The sequence below is a fragment of the Apodemus sylvaticus genome, chromosome 19, assembly GCF_947179515.1.
Source record: "Apodemus sylvaticus chromosome 19, mApoSyl1.1, whole genome shotgun sequence".
NCBI classification, from domain to species: Eukaryota; Metazoa; Chordata; class Mammalia; order Rodentia; family Muridae; genus Apodemus; species Apodemus sylvaticus.
The window spans coordinates 8,984,089-9,002,395 of NC_067490.1; the positions used below are offsets into that span (position 1 = coordinate 8,984,089).

General features: G+C 49.1%; 1 protein-coding gene across 2 annotated transcripts in view; it reads right to left on the reverse strand.

The window, feature by feature from the left end:
* Nucleotides 1-11,992: 11,992 nt before the first annotated feature.
* The window catches only part of Hsf2bp (heat shock transcription factor 2 binding protein), a 78,467-nt gene continuing 72,152 nt past the window's right edge, over nt 11,993-18,307 (reverse strand). For both annotated transcript variants that reach the window (XM_052164507.1, XM_052164508.1), the window contains exon 8: nt 11,993-12,702. In XM_052164507.1, coding sequence (XP_052020467.1) covers nt 12,494-12,702 — 209 coding nt within the window. In that variant the 3' untranslated portion in view covers nt 11,993-12,493. The remainder of the gene's footprint in view (nt 12,703-18,307) is intronic.

Sequence of the window (18,307 nt, forward strand, 5' to 3'; positions counted from 1 at the left end):
ATCCCTGTGTGGCCTCTAGTTCTTTGCGTAGGTAGGGTTGGGGTCTCCCAGGCTTCCCCCCATCCATGTTAGCATGTCTTATCTGGCTCATGCTTAAGCAGTCATCTTGGCGAGACTCCATGCATGTAGCCTCTGACCTTCCTAGGACAGGATCTCCTGGGCAACTGAGTTTCTCTTGTTCTTATGATCTTCCTGCCCACTCTTCCACAATGATCTCCCAGACCTGGTGATGGAGGTAGCCACTCTCTGAGACAGGCCCTTACTCTGTAGTTTAGACTGCGCGTGGCGCATAGTGACCATCCTGCATCAGCCCAGTGATGCCCCAGTTTCTTGTGATTTTTGGTAAGCCTGCTGTCTCCACGGACAAACTCTGTGTTCTAGTGACCCTTTGCCTGCAGCTCTTCCAGGTTCTGAGAGGCACTGTAGGTGGGTGTGGGTGAGCCCCTCTCCACCAGCCATATACACTACCCACACACACCCTTTACTAGCAGAGTGTACTTGTGGAATGTTTCTATCACGAGAGGCTTCAAGTAAAGAACTCTGAGGGACCAGCTTGCCCCATGACATCTAGAATCTAGAACCCTGACCTCTTTGAAGGATAGAGGGGTCAAGGCACTCCCCTCAAATGAACTGTAACTAAGCTGGGCTCCATTAGCTGGAAATACTCAGAGACCACAGTATTGTGGGAAAGGCAGAGAGTGCTGGGTCAGGGCTGGAGGTGCGGGGTCAGCAACGGATGGCCCTGAGGAGAGGTCTGGGAGAGCCCTGGGAGGTAAAGGGCCAGCCTATCCTTAGGGATGTGGCCAGCAGGCCCACAGACTGGTGAGGCACCAGACACCCAGGACGGACGCCATGGAAGCCCTGGGCAGCAGCTGTATCAGCACCCTGGGTAACTGGCAGACACGGTGGCAGCTGTGGCCTGGCCAGGCTCCCACTCACCCTTCAGAGCAACTCCATGCTGCAGCACTGCAGGAAGAGCAAGTGTCAGCCACCGTGAAACAACAGCCCAGAGCATGGGTCCGGGCTCCCTGCAGAAGCCCAGCCCACCTGAGGGCCACACAGACAATCCCAGAGCTGCTGCAGGAATCACATACAGCAGCCCGGCCTCACCAGTGGCCTCGTCCGGGTTGTAATCCTCCATCATACTATGCTGGGGTAAAGGACATTGGAAGCTGTCTGCACGGAGCACACATCTGGGGAAGATCAGTGAACTGTGTGCTGCTGTGGCCAGGGCCTTGTCCCAGCATGCCTGGCTGAAGCAGGCAGCCTTGCCCCATGTCAGCTGCAATCCACCACTCGCTCTCTCCTCTAGCGGACGGTCTCCCCACATCTTCTGGGGCTCCGATCTCCTTACTGTAAAGTTGAGTCCTCTCTGCCGGTTCTTCCACGCCCCAGCATCACCCCAAGCACCAGGCTCGCTGCCTGCCCTACCTCCTCACACCGGCGGAAGCCATGCAGTTTCTTTAGTGAAGAGTAAATGCCACCCTTTGATGGAGTTCCTGGGCAGACTCTGGACTGTACCCAGAACCTCCCGGGGACAGCTCCGGTCCAGGTGGGCCTGGGAATCAGAAGGGACTTTGGGAAGACAGCTGTTACCTGTGCTTGCCTTCTGTTCCTAGCCACATTTGGCATCCAGCCCACACCGAGCCTCCAACCGCATCCCAGTGCTGGGGAGGGAGCCTGCGCAGGCGAGGGCAGGAAGGAGGAGGACTGGTCCCTTTCCATCCTGCTGAGTGACTGCTATGGCAATCCACCGCTCAGACTGACTCACTTCCCCTCACAGCCTGAGAGGCTGAGTGCTCAACTCCAGCAACATCAAAGCACTTCCTGTGAAAACGGTTTGCCCATCTGAGGAGAACACATCACGGCTGAGGCACAGCATGTAAGTTAAGGGAGGAGGCATGTAAGTTAAGGCCTCGCCGTGGCCTCCCTCTGTCCCTTCTTACCCCATTTAAAAATGCTCTGAGTTTAAGGTTTCTCCTCCCTTCCACCCTGCCCAGGGCGCTGGTCCTGAAAGAAAAGGAGCCAGGCTTGGGAAGCTGAAGCAGGATCCCGTTCAAGGTATAGCTGAACTATACAGCTAGTTCAAAGCCAGCCTAGGAAGATAAGACACTGTCTCAATACAAAGGATAAGAAGGGCTGCGGATAGACTGCAAAGGTAAAGCCCTTGCCTAGCACTCATAAGGCCCTTGGCTTGATCCTTGGTATCCCAGACAAGACAGAAAGAGAGCGGCTAACCACGAGATGGGAGGCACACCTCTAGAAGGCACCTGGCAAGTGGTTCCCATGGGCAGTCACCAAGCTTCAAATGAAGGTCCTCAGAAATCTGCAGAGGCCCCGAGGAAGGAGGCAGCCCTCACACCAGGCTTCTGCCTCTGCCTTCTCCCCAGACCCCTATCCATTATGGACTGAAATCCTAGCCAATCCAGAGGCCAGTGCCTAGGGTGTATGAACCAGCCCCACTTAGCATCCAGGGTGCTGGAGAAAAGATCAGCTTGAGGAGGCTTTTTACTTAGACATGAGCATGGAGAGACAGTGTCTGTACTGGGACACACAGAAATGGAAGAAGGTCCCCAAAGCACAGGGAGATGGCAGGTTAGAGTGAGAGAAAGAACACTTGGAGAGTGGAGGGAGGGGAGGAAACAGGAAATTCAGGCGCAGTGCTGAGTCCAGCTTCCAGCTGCAGTCCAGCTGCTGGGTGCAGCGCAGAGGAACAGGACTATGTTACCCCAGGACCTGGCATCGCTAGACAAAGCTGATATCTGGCTTGCTGGGGAGGTTCTAAAGCCAGTGAGCCAAGGACCGGAAAGGGCAGACAGTGTGCTCAAGCGGTCTTCTAGAGGGACGACATTCCAAGGAGCAGGCTAAACTGGAAAGGCCACCCACCGTTCAGGGCTCCCAACACTGCCACCAAGTAGCAGAAGCCACCGTGATACACATCAGGAAAGGCAGTGGGTATTTCTTCTCTGAGCCACTTCCACGGCCACATGGAGGCACAGGGGCCACAGGGTGAATGACTTAGGGTCACTTTGCTTCAAGTGTGTGCCTATATAGTCCTCGCTTCAGACCACGCCTCAGTGTGTATGAAGAGCGGCCTCCTCAGGAAGGCACTCTTTCCAGTGAAGGACTGTCTCCCTGTGAATTCCAGTCTACACATGCCAATGCACACGTGTACACACACATTTGCATGTGCACACATGCACACATGCCCTTATGTACCTAAACAAGGGCATGTATGCGACAACATACATGCACACATTTCAGAGGCCCCTGGAGGTGGCTCCAGGTCTATACCCCGAGATGTCTGGGTGTGAGGCTAGCACGGCCCCTCAGGGACGTGTCTGTCAGGTTCTCCCAGCTTCCATCAACCCAGGGCTTCCGTCAACATTTGAGCTAGTGGGTGTGAGGGGGAAAAAGAGGAGGGTCAGGATGCAGGGGAACGAGAAGCAAGCGTCTTAAGATGTCACCAACCTGGATCAGCCTGTAATGCTGGAGCTGGAGAACAGATGCATTAAACCCAAGGCAGAGGCCTCGGCCCTCCTGCTTCCATAGAGAGGGATCTGGACTTCCAGAAAATTCCAATGGCAAGTTTTCTAGGAAGGGCAGGCATTGGACATTGGAAATGGAGGTTCAGTCTCTGGGAGGGGCCCTGTCCAAGGACAGTATGAAAGGCCCATGGTGCAATGTTGGAGTATTCTGATGCCGCCCCTCCCGCAGAGCTGCTGTTAGAACTGGTGGCGTTAAGCTAGCTACCTCTGTCCACCTTTCTGAAGCAAAGGCCCTTAAATACCAGTCAGCTTGCCAGGGCTCACCCAGGGCCAGGGCCAAATATCCCATTGCACTTGGCCTTTTTGATAGGAAGGGTGTTTACACTAAAGGAAGATTTGTAAAAGAGGAGGCAAGTGTAGCTTATTGGTATCCCAGAGGGAGGGGTGGGAAAGCTGTTCCCGTGAACCTTGAACCTGTAGTAAGGGAGCTCTGTAACCTTGCTCCCCTTCGCTCTGACCTGATGACCCCAGAATCCATGATCCTACATCTACATTGGATGTAGGGATGGATTCCATGTATGACGGAGTCCAAAAAAATGCATCTCCACAAGCCTCTGTCTTCCCAGAACACAACGTCTGTCCGACACTACAAAAGGGAGAGATGGGCTGGGGAGAAGGCCCCATGGGTAAGCGTTTACCCCAAGTGTGACAGGCCAAGCCGGAGTCACTTAGACCAACAAGACACTGGGCACAGTAAGCCGCATCTAATACTCCCAGTACTCTCCTATAGGAATGGGAGGCAGAGACAGGAGAATCCCCCAGATGCCTGCAGGCTAGGGAACCTGGTGGACATAGCAGGAACAGAAACCTAAGAGACCCAGTCTCAAACAAGCTGGAAAGAGAGAACTAATACCCAAGGCTGTCTTCTGACTTCTACCCACATGACTTCAGTTCTGCAACACCCGATAGGCTTGGTACTTAATCCGATCAGACCCTAGACAACAAAGTCGATCTGGTTAGAAGAGACAGAATCCACTAGGCTGACCTTGTGACGCCATGAGGGAACACATCCCATTTCTTCCCAGGATGCTCTTTCCCCACCAACCCCATGTCTCTCTGAGTCACTAGGAGACTCTATTTATTTCTCAGAATACAAGTTAAGACATCGGGCAGCATGCCCTAGCTTGTAGGCCCTTTCCCTGTGACACACCGCCCCCTCTCCCCCCCGCACCCCCCCCCCCCCCCCGTCTCTGTACGTGGCAAACCCTTAAAAGTATCCTCTGATACTGACAAGGAGCATGTGGGATGTGATGCCGACTCCAGTCCAGTCTTTTTAGAACTTGGTCTTGGACCTTCAGCTGCCTCCCCAGGTGCACTCCCTCCTTGTATTTGCCAGCCTACTGCGGAGGCTTGCCCGAGATGTGCCCAGTGCCCCAGCAAGCTTGGCCTGCCTACATGCTGGGCTCTTGGGATGCACTGTGACCCGTGGCTTTCTGAGTCACTCTGTCTAGCCTGCTGGAGCGCTGTCCCTGACACACCTGCTCTCTGGGCCGTGTGCATTCCCCTTACTCTCACTCACTGACTCACGGATGCTGTATCCTGCCTCGGGAAGAACTACACAGCAAGGGCTGGATGGCTAGGAACGCACACACCCTGACCTGCAACAAGCAGGAAAGTAACTCAACTTTCTCTCAGACAACCCGGCTTCCCCCAGAGCAAAGCCAGAGGCAAGACTCCTGCGCAGGCAGCTCTCTGCTGCACTTAGGAAATCCCAAGGAAGGAGTAGGCCAGGAAACCAGAGAAAAAGGGAGACCAGCCTCACAGGTCAGGTCTCCAGCCGTCCATGTCCATGGACAGCAGAAGCTCTGTCTTCAGAGAACTTCTGGTCCCTGCACCAAACATAGGCCCCCTTTGTGAAGCTACTGCCTGGGGGTGGGTGGGGCGTCCTCCCTCTACCCTGCCCCACTGGAGACAACTCGGAGAGGCTGCAGACAGCATCACGTCACCTGGGCTCAGAAGTGGCTGGAGAAGTGAGCCCAAGTAGGAGTGTCTGTAACTGCACAAGCGACGGATGCTTGCAGTCCTGGGGAGGAAAGTTCTGGAATAGTCTTTGAACTGCTTAGCCAAAGTCTGCAGAACTCTCCCAGCTGTGCTCTCTGGGCACTGAGGGCAGATGACAGAGGTACCCCTGGAAACACCCTGGAAGATGCTGTAATACCTCAGGGAGCCAAGTGAACTCTCAGAGATGTCCACAGGCCAGATACGGGACAGCTACCTGACCCATGACTGGGCAGCAAGGTGGACCACATTCCTTCCCTGTGCTGTCCCTGGCTGGAGGTCCGCTCCCACCTTTCCTATGCTTGCCACGCCAACAACATGAAACACACTGGTGGGCGGAAGCATGGCTTTCCCAGGTAACGAGGGAAAGGCGGGGTGCACACTTCACTGTCTTCAGCTCTGCTGCTGAGAGCTGCCTGATTTTCTTAGTGAAAAAAACAAAACCCTCTCCCACTTGGCAAGTGAGAGGCCTGAGGGAACTGGAGGCACTGGTTGTGGGGGACAAGCTCCCCTCTTGCATGAGATGACATATACCTACACCCATTTCACAAGTCTACTCCAGGTAAGGCTTCCAGACTCCACCGCCATGGCATGAGGTTGCTGAGGGCTGCCCACCCCCACACAGAGAAGGCCACACCTCTCATGTGCCACTCACGACTCAGGTTATGAGGGCAGACCTCCGTGAGAATATGAGGGAGCATGCTGTATCCTCGACACTGGGCATGCCTCTTGGAGGATGTCTCAGGATACTTCTTTTGGGGGGCACTTGGCCAGCTGTGGTGCAGGAGCCGTGGCTGTGGGAAGAAGGCGGGTCTGTGGAGTGTTAGGAGCCAGCGGCTATGGTCAGAGAGGTCTGGGGCGTCCCAGGAAATGTTCTGCTTTTCTGAGAGGTATGCTGTCTCAAGGCTGGTATGACAGGTGGGGGGGGGGGGCTTGCTGACATGCTGAAGCACATCACGTGTGGATTTATAAGGAGGCGAGGTGGCCTCAGCGTGTGCTGGTTGTTCTTGGTGCCCACATTCCTCAACCCTGATCACCCCAAACACTGTCCACCTTTCTTGTTGTCATTGGTGGTAAGGACACTTCATGTGGCAGGAGCTGGGCAGATGTGGCCAGAGGTCAGTCCCAGCCACAAACACTCGAGAGGAGAGAGAGTCTCCAAGTCTGCACAGCAGTCCCTGGGACAGACAATGAGCTGTCCCAGCACTAAAGTCTTTTCTGAAGTGAGTTACATCTCCATAGCCTGAGGCATGGCCCAGCTCAGAATGTTCTGGGAAGACTGGGGAAATAGTGAACTGTGTGCTAAGGAAGGTTATGGTAACACATTTTGGGAAAGAGAAGCCACTCTGCCGTCTACAGCATGGCTTATGCCAGCCACACTGGCTGCAGCGTGCCCTCTAGGGCAGGGAGTCGTGCCAGGGGACTGCTTGGCCGGTAGCTGAGAGTGACAAACAGGAAGGTTTTTCACCTGCCTGGACCTTGGTCAAGGCTTTCCTGAGACCAGATGATAGCATCAGGAGCCCAAGAGGACAGGCAGCTTTGTTCCTTGCTGGGAGTCTCCAGTGCTAATGACGTCAACAGGATAGACTGGGAGCTAGCCAGTTGGCAGGTGCATGGGCCTCAGACACCACTCTCACCCCAAAGCCTGAACCCTAGGCCTAGGCTCAGGGTTTATTTGTTTTTGTTGAGATTCTAGTATAACCTGAATAAAGCTTTTTCCTGGCAACTCCCAGAATGGAGATTCTTTCTAGAACACCAGATAAAAAGAGAGGCTCTAGGAGGCAAGAAAGCCAGAAACTGAGACAGCAACTGGATACTGTTCCACTTGAGGGCAGCCTTCTGCTCGGGGCCCTGGTCAGAGAATCACTGGGAATGTAAGTGGAGGGTAGCCGGAATCTTGTGAGGTGCAGACAATGCAGGACAATGATAACTTGTCACCACTTCTGCAGCACTGACCCAGTGTCTCAGCACATACACTTGGTCTACAGTCAAAACATAGTCACACTGGTAATAGAGGCCGTGTCTCAGAACACACATCTCCTGGCCCCACAGGTCCATCAGATACAAGGAGAATACTCGAGGGTGAAGCGAGGAGAGCTGGAGAGTGCACAGAGCCCACAGCCTTGGCTGCTCAGAAGCACAAGGCCTTTACTTGTGATGCTTGCTCCTTGGAGAAAGAATCCTGTCCTATGGCTGTGATTCAACTTGGAAAGAAGAGGCCCAGGCCCAGGCTGTCTTACGCCTCCCCACCTTGCTTGCACTCTCTTATGGCTTCATTCATCAGCGCCCTGGCTCCCTGGGAACCAAGGAGGAAGAGGCCTTTATCCCGGGGAGGTGTTTGTGGACATCAGCTCAAGGTCTAGCTCGCCCTATCTCTGCAGGCTTGCACGAGTGCTCTCTGGCCTTCTGCCTCCTCTCGCTGCCTGGAGCGCTCTTCGTGGACAGTCACAGATGTAGTCTGCATACAGCTGGAGCTGCACAAATGCCTTCACTGAACGGTCATGCTGACGATGTGGGCAGGTGTCAGTCACTGTGCCTGCTGGGAACTGTAGGCTCGCTCATCTTTGAGAGGAACAAGAGGCAAGCCAGGGAGCCCCTCTGGGCACAGTCTTCAATCCTTACAACAAGGGCTACTCATGAAGCTGAAGTGTTTGAAAAACAGGAGGTGAAATATACACCACCTTCCAAGCTCTGAAAATCACAGTTGCGATGACATGTTGAAATGACATGTTGAAATGACAAGAAAGCTGAAGGGACTGTTTGGGAAACTGGCTGTCCACACTCCCAGCCTCTGCCCCTATCCACATGTAAATGCTCAAGCTGGGCGTGGCAGCAGGTCCCTCAGTTCCTCAAGATGTTGAGACAGGAGGACCGCTTAAGTCCAGAGCTCCAGGTTACACTGGGCAATACAGCAAGATCCTCATCTCAAAACAAAAACCTCAAAGCGAATGAAAGCCCTAAAGCAGAGAGATAAAACCCTAACAATCGCATGAAAACAAGGGAGGGTTGCCGCCATGACCACAGACTTGGCGATCTCTTAGTCACTGAGAGTAAGATGTGGAAGGAAACAGAAGCTGGCTGTGATGGAAAGAACAGCTCCTCCAGGTCTGATGACACCCGGTGAAGACACCCGGTGAAGACACCCCAGTGAAGACACCCGGTGAAGACACCCTGGTGAAGACACCCGGTGATGACACCCGGTAAAGACACCCCATGAAATGACAACAAGCTCCAGCAAGGCCTGTCTCATCAGGGATCCTGAATGCATGCAAACTCCTGCAGCTCTGCCACAAACAAACAATAGCTCAGCTTGAAAACATCTCAAGGGCCTCAACACACCTTCCTCCAGAGCCGCCACAGCAATGGCCACTGCAGGCAGCATCCAACATCAGGAAAGAGAACAAGACCACAGGGAGACCTGCGTGGTGGCTCCTACCATAAATGGTCCATCGGTAAGACAGAAATGGCAAAGTGTCAACCAGGAGCGCGTAGGACTCCCTGCATTGTTGTTAGTGAAAAGAGACTACAGCTTCTGTAGACAACAGTTAGGCTCAGTGAATAAAACTTTGCCTTGAAAAGTATGAGGACCAAAGCCTGGGTCTTTAGGATCCGTGCAAAAGTCAAGTGGGTGTGACAGTCACCTGTAGTCCTTACCACCTAGCAGGTAAAGACAGTGTCCCTAGGGCGAGCTGGCTAACTAGATGGACTCATCAAACTCCCGGTCTGGTGAGTGATCCCACCTCAGTATATACCTCGGAACTAAGGAAGGCATCTGGCATCAATTTCAGGCCTCCAAACTCACACTTATACATATGCACCTGAACACACATACACACACATGTGCAACCACATGTACTTACTTATACAAGCAAAAAGAGTTAAAACATAGTGTTACCATATGATCTAGCAACTTCACTACTAAGAATACGCCCAAAGACTCAGAAGCAGGGACTCAAGCAGACCTTTGTGCACCTGTGCTCTTGGCAAACTTATTCGCTAGTAGCTAAATGTGGAATGAAGCCAAATGTTCGATAACAAAACATGGAGAAATACACTGTGTTCACGGAAATGTGGCTGTACGGCCATCAAAATGATGAAGCTCTGACGCATACTCAACACACACAAACCCTGACATTATACGGAGGAAATAAGCCAGACCAAGTGGGACAACTATTTCCGCTAAGTCCATGGGCACAAAAACAGTACATGCATACCAACACCTAGGAGACGGGCTCAGGGAAGGGGACGGATATTTACCGGGCTTTTCTGAGATGAAGAGGAAGCCCTAGAAACCGTGAGTGGTGATAGATATGCTACTGAATTCTACATTTAAAATGGTAAGATTTTATGTTAAACTTATCTTGTGACTTTTTTAAAACCACAAAGACAGTTTTCATTGTATACCACACGTTAACTTATCGTAAATCTGCACACAAATCTAAATGTGAGCATGTTTGGAGCAGAGACAGTGACGTTTCAACAAGGAAGCAGTCCCAGCATTTGCAGAGCTGGCCATAGTAACTGTTTCCTGGCTTTCCCAGCCCAGCTTGCACTGGGAAAGTATCCAGGGACCTTTCAGTGGATCTTCAGAGCTTCCAGGAGGATACTGAGTCTGACACCTCATTCTAAGCTACCCCAGGGCCTTTACTCAGGGTCATCAACTGGTCAAAGAAATCCTCCTAGGACACTCTAAGAAGCTATGCCATGGGGAGATATAAAGCAAAAGTTGACGTCTTGACTTCTTGGGAGGTCAGTAAATCTGCAAAGATACTCGCCAGCCCTCTCTTTAGTCTAATGTCACAGCAGACACGACAGCAGGTCTGGAAGAACAGATGTGGCAGGCAGCCCACAACCTTCTTCACATTCCTCCTTGGCCATGTGATTTTTTTCAGCCACAGACTTGGGATTCTATGCTTTAACTGCTGGTGTACAGGCTGCACATCCCTGTGCCCAGAGCTGTTATACAACAGGCCTCTCCCAGTCATATCCGATGGAGAGAAGAGATGGGTCTCCAAATCTATCCCCAGACTTCACATGGCTCTGAGCATTATCCAAGATCAGCTCTCAGACTTGACGGAGCAGATTCCAAGGCTAGGGCAAATACCAGAGCCAAAGAGGCTCAGAGGGGAGGGGTGGGCACAGGCTCCCACCTTCTCCTAGAAGCTGATAGTGCCAAAGAAAAGCTCAAATTAAAAGTACATGTATATGTTGCTTTACTGGTTTATCTCTGGTTTTTAAATTCACAAGGGTTCAGTCCCCGCAAGGTATATGTCTCAATGTCCATTTTTATTTTTTAGCTGAGTAGATTTTCTTTAAGTTACTAGGTACAGCAGAAACGTAAAGAGGTCATGACTTCCTATTGGCCTTGCAGTGAAGAGTGGGGTCCCTGGCCTGGGTCCTTTGGTACTCCTATGGTGCTCAGGAAGGAAACCTGTGCATAGCAATTTTAGGAGAATATACCTCAGAACAGAAGGTATGATCAAGTCCTTACCCTCGGCCGTCTAAGCACTGCCGAACCCCTAGGTATTCTTAGGATGGGTAGCAGTGGCTACTACTGCTGTCTCTGCTGCTGCTGCTGCCTCTGCTACTGCTGCTGCTGCTTTTCTTTCCTTCTTCATCTCCTTGGTTTTTTGAGACAGTGCTTCTTCGTGCAGCCCTTGCTGTCCTGAAACTCACAAAGATCTGCTTGCCTCTGCCTCCTGAGTGCTGAGATGGGGGTGTGTACCACCACCACCGGGCTGGCGGTTTCCTCTTATCTACACTAGGTTAGACCTTTTTGGTAGAGAAAGCTCAGCAATCCTGAGAGGAGCAGGGGTGGATCACAGCTGCTCCCCTTGCTAGGACAGGGGAGCCATGACAGAGAGTGCACTCGCTCACCCTTCCTCAGGACCCACAGAGTCATCAAGACTGGCTGCTCCCCTCCATGAATCTGAAGGCTTTACCTCTACCTTGCTCTGCTGAGTTAGCGCTCCATAGACCAAGCAGCCATGCCTCTGTCTTGAGTTCTTCATTCAACATAAAGTACACATCCTCTTAAAAGAAAATGAACTCCCTCTACAACCCCACACGGAGAAGTAGTAGCTCATCATGTATGCTGAGGCCACCACAGCAAGGGGACACTTCCTCCCTTACAGGGTGCCCAAGCTCAGTGCCCTGCAGTAACTTGTCCTGCCAGAGAAAGGATGGCGTGTGCTAACTTAAACGGAATTCTCTTGCACATGTCATTATCTGTGAAGGGGCAGCATGTTCTCTTTTGTCCACTGCGGCTATCTTAGAACAGAAGCTAGGCAGTGTGCTGGCTGCATGGACAGAGCAGCCTACACTCGCACAGGCACAGGAGAGCACAGGCACATGAATTTCATCTCATACAGCTCATCTTGAAGCTATTTTCCCATACTTGCTTTAAGTTCACAGTCAAGTTCCTAACCCCAAGTTTATATTCAGAATGTGATATTGACTCAACTTTATTCAAAAGTAAAAAAAGCACCAAGACAGAGATCAACTATCTGATACATGTGAAATAACAGGTTACAAAAGGTTAGGAAGGTGAGCCCTGTGGCAGTGGTGGGGTCACAGAAATGCTCCTGGGAACACTGACCACATGGTAGACTGTGATCTAAACTCCCACGGGGTAGGCAGCCTCCAGGGCAGCAAGAAGCTACTCGGAGAGAACTCTGTGAGCGTCTCCAGACGTTCAGGTGACGTTTCTGGAGGATACAACCTTTTTTTGGTCCCTGCTCTGGCAAGATTAACCAACTGCCTAACAAGAGTGCACTCCTAGGAGGGAGACGCAGGATGCTTACCGATCATGCCCATCTCTAGTCCATCAAGGCCTGCAATCTCTAACATGTGACATACAGTGACATCTAGTTTTGAACATGAAAGTAGAGGCCCAGGAGCAGACAGGCCACTGTCATTCTCACCGGGCTGGTGGTGGTAGAGCATATCTAAACACGACAGTCCAGGGCACGGAGGTCTTCCAGGAGCTCCAGGGCAGCAGACTGCAGGTGGGAGTTGCGGCTCTTGGACATGGCCAGGATGCGCTGCAGGGGTAAGGAGCTCTGGAGCTCAGAGGCTACCTTGGAGAAGACGTCTGGTTCTAGAACCACAGACTGGATGAGCCGCAGGGCATGAAGGCACACTTCTGCATCTGGATCTGGAAGAGGAGATGCTGCAGGTTAAAATCAAAGCCTCTCAGGAAGCCACGCCTACCAGGGGTCTTTCTGAATGACTGGTCTGCCAATTGAAAAAGCTGCAGGCTAATCCAGAGACGGAAGCCTAGTTTGTTGTGTTTGTGACTGAACACAAGCAATACCACCTTTAATAAATAGCCATTTTCAAATGCCAAGATTACAAATTTAAAGCAGTTAAAGGCACTTGCTTTTTCAGAGGACCCTGGTTCGATTCCCAGAACCCACATGGTGGTCCATAGCCATCTATAACTCCAGTTCCAAGGGATCTAGCACCTTCCTCTGACCTCCATGAGCACCAGGCACATATGTAGGAAAGATACATACACACAGGCAAAACACTCGTACACATAAAATGAAATAAAATAAATCTTAAAACAAACCCACTAAGCTAGAACTTCAGGGCTTCTACGGGGCTTGCCGCTCCCTTACAGATCTCCTGTGAAAGGCTTGGTTGTTAGTCTGGGGTGCTCTCGGCAGGTAGTGAAACTTTACAGAACTGCAGAATTGCACTTAATGGGAATAAGTGAGGTCACGAGGGATGTGCTCTTCAAGGGGAGCCAGGGGATCCTAGTCCTTCATTTCTCATTGCTTCTCAGCTGCTATGTGGTAAAGAGACATATCCTGCTGTCACAGCCCAAAGCAACAAGGCCAAATGACCAGAGGCTGAAACATCTCAGACCATGAGCCAAAATAAGCCTCTCTTCCTTTTGAAACAATAACTACAGTATGCAGAGCTCACTGACATGGGCTTCCCATGTTTTGCTGGACTGTCTACTTCTACAGTTGCTTAAGAAGGTAGTACCTCTCTTGTTCATGCCAACTGGGACAAATTCCTCAGCAACAACATAGATGGTGCCTACTTGGGGCCTTTGAGATGGATAATGTCACAGTGTGTTTGTTACTGTTCTATTGCTGGGAAGAGACATCATGAGCAAGGCTACTTATAAAAGAAAGAGTTTAACGTGGAACTTTCTTACAGTTTCATGACCATCATGGCAGGAAGCGTGGCAGCAGGCAGGCAGGCAAGCATTGTGCTGAAGCAATAACAGAGCACATATCTTATTCACAAGATGGAGGCAGAGTCTGGGCTTTTAGAAACCTCAAAAAAAAAAAAGGCCCCCTCCTCCAACAAGGTCACACCTCCTCATCCTTCCCAGTCCGCCATCTAGGAGTCAAATGTATAAGCCTATGGGGGCCATTCTCATTCAAACCACCAGACAGGCTACAAGACCCACAATGTATTTCATTACTTTCCATCTGAATGTTCCTCAGGAGTTACACAGCCTTATAACCCTGCTTATAATAACCACTGAAAAGTAGGCCAAAATAATAGCCTGAGTCAAAGCTATAATCTTTAAGCAGGATAAACTCTAACCATCCTCTCTGGTGGACACACTATGGGCTGGGGACTGTAATGGGAGTCGTGCACACAACCAGCACTCTTTCTTAGCAGTGCACTCAAAAGGACCTTTCAAGAAGTCAGTGGGACTCAACACTACTCCCTCAGCCCAAACCACAGACTTCTTTTATAGAACAAAAGTGGGGACTGTAGTTAGGGAAGGCTAAAACAAAACCTGTTCTTCGTTGAAGGAGGGACACGGAGGTATCCTAAACCCAGACTACTGTGATCTTTCTATTCTAGAAGAGAGGTAAGAGGTATGAGGATGGGGAGGGAGATGCTAAGGAATACCACAGAGAAATCCTGAAACCCAGGCACAAATCGGCAGCAGCAAGGAGAAACACTGAAAGAGGCATCAAGAATAAAATCATCTCTAGTCATCTTTACCTAAATCTTTCAAAACTGAGGGAGAAGGGCTAAAACAAAACGTGCAAAAAATAAAGATATGTACAGAAATCAATACAATTGAGAGTAAAAATGCTGGGTGTGGAGCTGATTGTCTGCAACCCCAGAGCTAAGGCAGGAGGACCACTGTTGAGTTCAAGGCAAAACCAGGCCTTGAATTCCAGGATAACCAAAGACAATACTGAGTTTCTTGTCTCAAAGACCACCAAACAAACAACAAAAAGATAAATAAGCAAAATTAATTCAGGAGGAAAATGAAAAAAAATCAAAAATTGGCCCTTTAAAAAATAAATCCTAAAACTAGTCAAGACTAGTCAAAAGGGGGAAAGTCAGAAATGAGAACTATCAAGGGCAAGACAATGGCTTTAACTACAAATCCTACAGAAAGTTAAGAGTAAGGAATATGAACAATTTTGTGTGCATAATTTTAAAACTTGGATGAACTTTCAAAGTCCCCTGTGTTTTTTCTTTAAGTTGAATAACCTAAATTAGTCCTCCATCTACTAAGGAAATTGAATTTGAAGTTAATAAGAAATGTTTAAACAATGAGTAAGAACCCGGACCCAGATGGCTTCATTTACAGAAGACACCGTAATCCTACATGAGACTTCTAGGGAGTAGGTGGAGCTAGACAGATGGCTCAGCCGGTATCAAGCTGTGTTTGAAGCTTTTCCAGAGGACTCAAATTCTGTTCCCAGCACCCACATCATGTGGCTCACAGCCACCTGTAACTTCAATTCCAGAGGATCCAACACCCTCTGGCCTTTATAGACACTGCACTCACATACACAAAGCATATATACACATGTACACACACACAACTTTTTTAAAAAGATTTCTAGAAAATAGAAGAACAAATCTCAATTTTCTAAATGAAGCCAGAATTATGCTGATGCTCACACCATATGAACACTTTATGAGAAGATAATAGAGCCACACCTTTTGTGAAAATCCTGAACAAAATATTAGCAAATCAGATAAAGGAATATATAGAGACAATACTTCAAAATAAATATGCATTTGCATTCTGGGAATGCTAAATGGTTTAAACACTTGTAAATTATGCAAATATTTCTTATAACACAGATTAAGGATTATTTATCTTTTCAACCAGATGCTGACAAGTCCTTTGGTAAATTTAGTATTTGTTCATATTATAAAAACTCTCAGCAAATGAGAACAGGATGAGATATTCTGAACCATACTGAGGGCATCTACAAACACAGGCAGCCAACAGAACACGGAAGAGTGGGCAAAGCCTACAGGACACAAGGACAGCATCCTTAATACCTCCATCCAAATCACAGTTGACATTTCAGCCTCTGCAACACAGAGACACACAGACTGAAAAGGAAGACCTAAAACTATCTCTGCTTCCACATGATGTGATTCCCTGTACAGAACATTTCGAAGAATATGCAAAAGGCTACTGGAACTGAGTTTAACAAGGTTTCAGGATTACAGGGTCAGCACATAAAGATTAGTTTTATCCACATACTGACAAAACTGCAAATTAAGATTTTTAAATACCACTAAAGATGACAAAAAATTATAATCTCTAAGCAGACCGTTGTATAGAATGTCTAGAAGCTTCAAAAGGTAAGACCCACGTGACACTGAAGTAAAGCAGAGGCCACGAAACCAAGAGGTGTCCTGTGCTGAAGTTAGTTCTCTGCTCGGCAGAAACTTACACAAGGCTCATAGCTGCTTGGTCTAATTGCTTCAGGGCCTATGATGAGATAGATTTCCCAATTAAAGTACATGGTAGGAAAAATAGCTCACCTCACCACTGCACAGAAGATGAAGGGAAGAGGAGGACGGGGCCAAAGTTCCATGGTCCCCTTCAAAAGCAAACTCCCCAAGGGACCCTTTTCTTCCAGCTAGGCTCCATCTCCTAAGTTCCCTCCATCTCGGGTGGTCCCACTCACTGAAGACCAAACCTCCAGCACAATTAAGACTAAGGACATAATAACATTTATGGACAAGATGTCTCAAGAGGCTTACAATGCCAAACCTCTTCAACTTCATCTACATATGCCCTATAATTCCAACCAAAATACCAGTAAACATTTTTGTAAAAATCAACAAAACAGGACTAGGGAGATAGCCCGGCAGTTAAAAACACTGTTTGCTCTTCCAGAGGAGCTGGGTTCGATTCCCAGCACCCACATAGTGGCTAACAATATCCATAACTCCAGTAGCAGGGACTCTCAATACATTCACTCCTATTCTGCAGGCATCAGGCATACACATGGTACACAGACATGCAAACACCCATGCATGTAAAATGAATGAACGAGCGAATGAAACATACACACATACAGACATACAGTTTTAAGAATCAACAACCCATTCTTTACAGGAAAGGTAAAAGACTGCAAGAGCCGAGATAATTTAAAAACAAAGTCAAAGCCTTGTGCCTCCATGGACAGAGCCCAGACCTACAGTTCTTAAGATAACATGGAATTACTAAGGGGTTGACCTGGAAATAAATGATGAGGGTTGAAGAATCCAGAGACAGACAATCCAAGGATGCTACTTCATGTAGATTACTAATCCGCCTGACTTCATAAAACAAAACAGCAGCGGGTACTAGACCCTGGGCCAGCTCCTTACACCTGTCCTTCCCGGATGACTGGAGGGTGAAGGAGAGACATGCTATAAGAAAAGACCTTTCTAAAGGAATCCAACACCTTCCTCAAGGACATAAAGATGCCCTACCACCCACTGAAAAAGAATCAGACGCTCCCAAACCAGAAACTATAGAAATTAAAATATGATCACAGAAATAGAAACTTCAACAGGAGGCATGGAAAATGGAGTTGAGGAACTCTTGTAAGCAGTGCTACTAGGCAGATGGGCTGGGACAGGAACAGCTCCCACAAGACAAGAGAACTAGTCAGCGAAGACTGCCACCACTGTGCAGTGACTTGGTAACTCAGAGCAGACTCAGAAGTGAGGACATGCATCTGGAAACTGAAAGAGTCCTTTTAGTTTTCAGACAAACTGATTAAAAATGCATAAAATATAGGAGTTCAGAGAATACAATATAGGGATGAGATAAACTAGATAGAATAGCAGCACAGAGGGTGGAGATGTCATCATGAAAGTCAGAACTTTAAATAATGAAACCGAGAAGTTACAGTTTATAAAAACAGATCAGGAACAATGTCTCTATAGTGAATCCTGTCTCAGAACAAACCAAACCAACCAACCAACCAACCAACCAACCAAACCAACCAAACCAAGCAAGCAAACAAACCAAAAACACTACCACCTAAACTTCTCAGAACAGAATGAAGAGACGCCTTTACCCTGGAATGCCTTTACCACAGGTGAGAAGAAATCAGACACAAAGCATGTCCTCAGCTCTTCTCCAAGAACAGCAGACTGCATGGTCCAACCTGAACAAGCCAATGAAGCAAGGAGGAGGAGGAGGCTTAGAGCACAGCAGAAGCAAGAGGAGACTCTGAGGAACAGGAAGTTATGGGTGCACTTGGGATAGAGAAACCTCTTCAGAAGAGACTGGATAACGGGGAGAATCAAAGGTTAGATAAATAATTAACATGTAGGAACCAGGCTAACTGAACCAGGCCTCATAGCACACTCCTGTAATCCCAGCACCAGAGAGGCAGAGAGAGACAGGAGGATCGCCTGCTTTGCCTTATTCGTGAGCTACAAGTCCCAGAGAAAAACCCTGTCTCTCAACTTAAGGTTGATCCCTGTCCTCTACACATACAGTTGTGTGTACATATAAGATCACA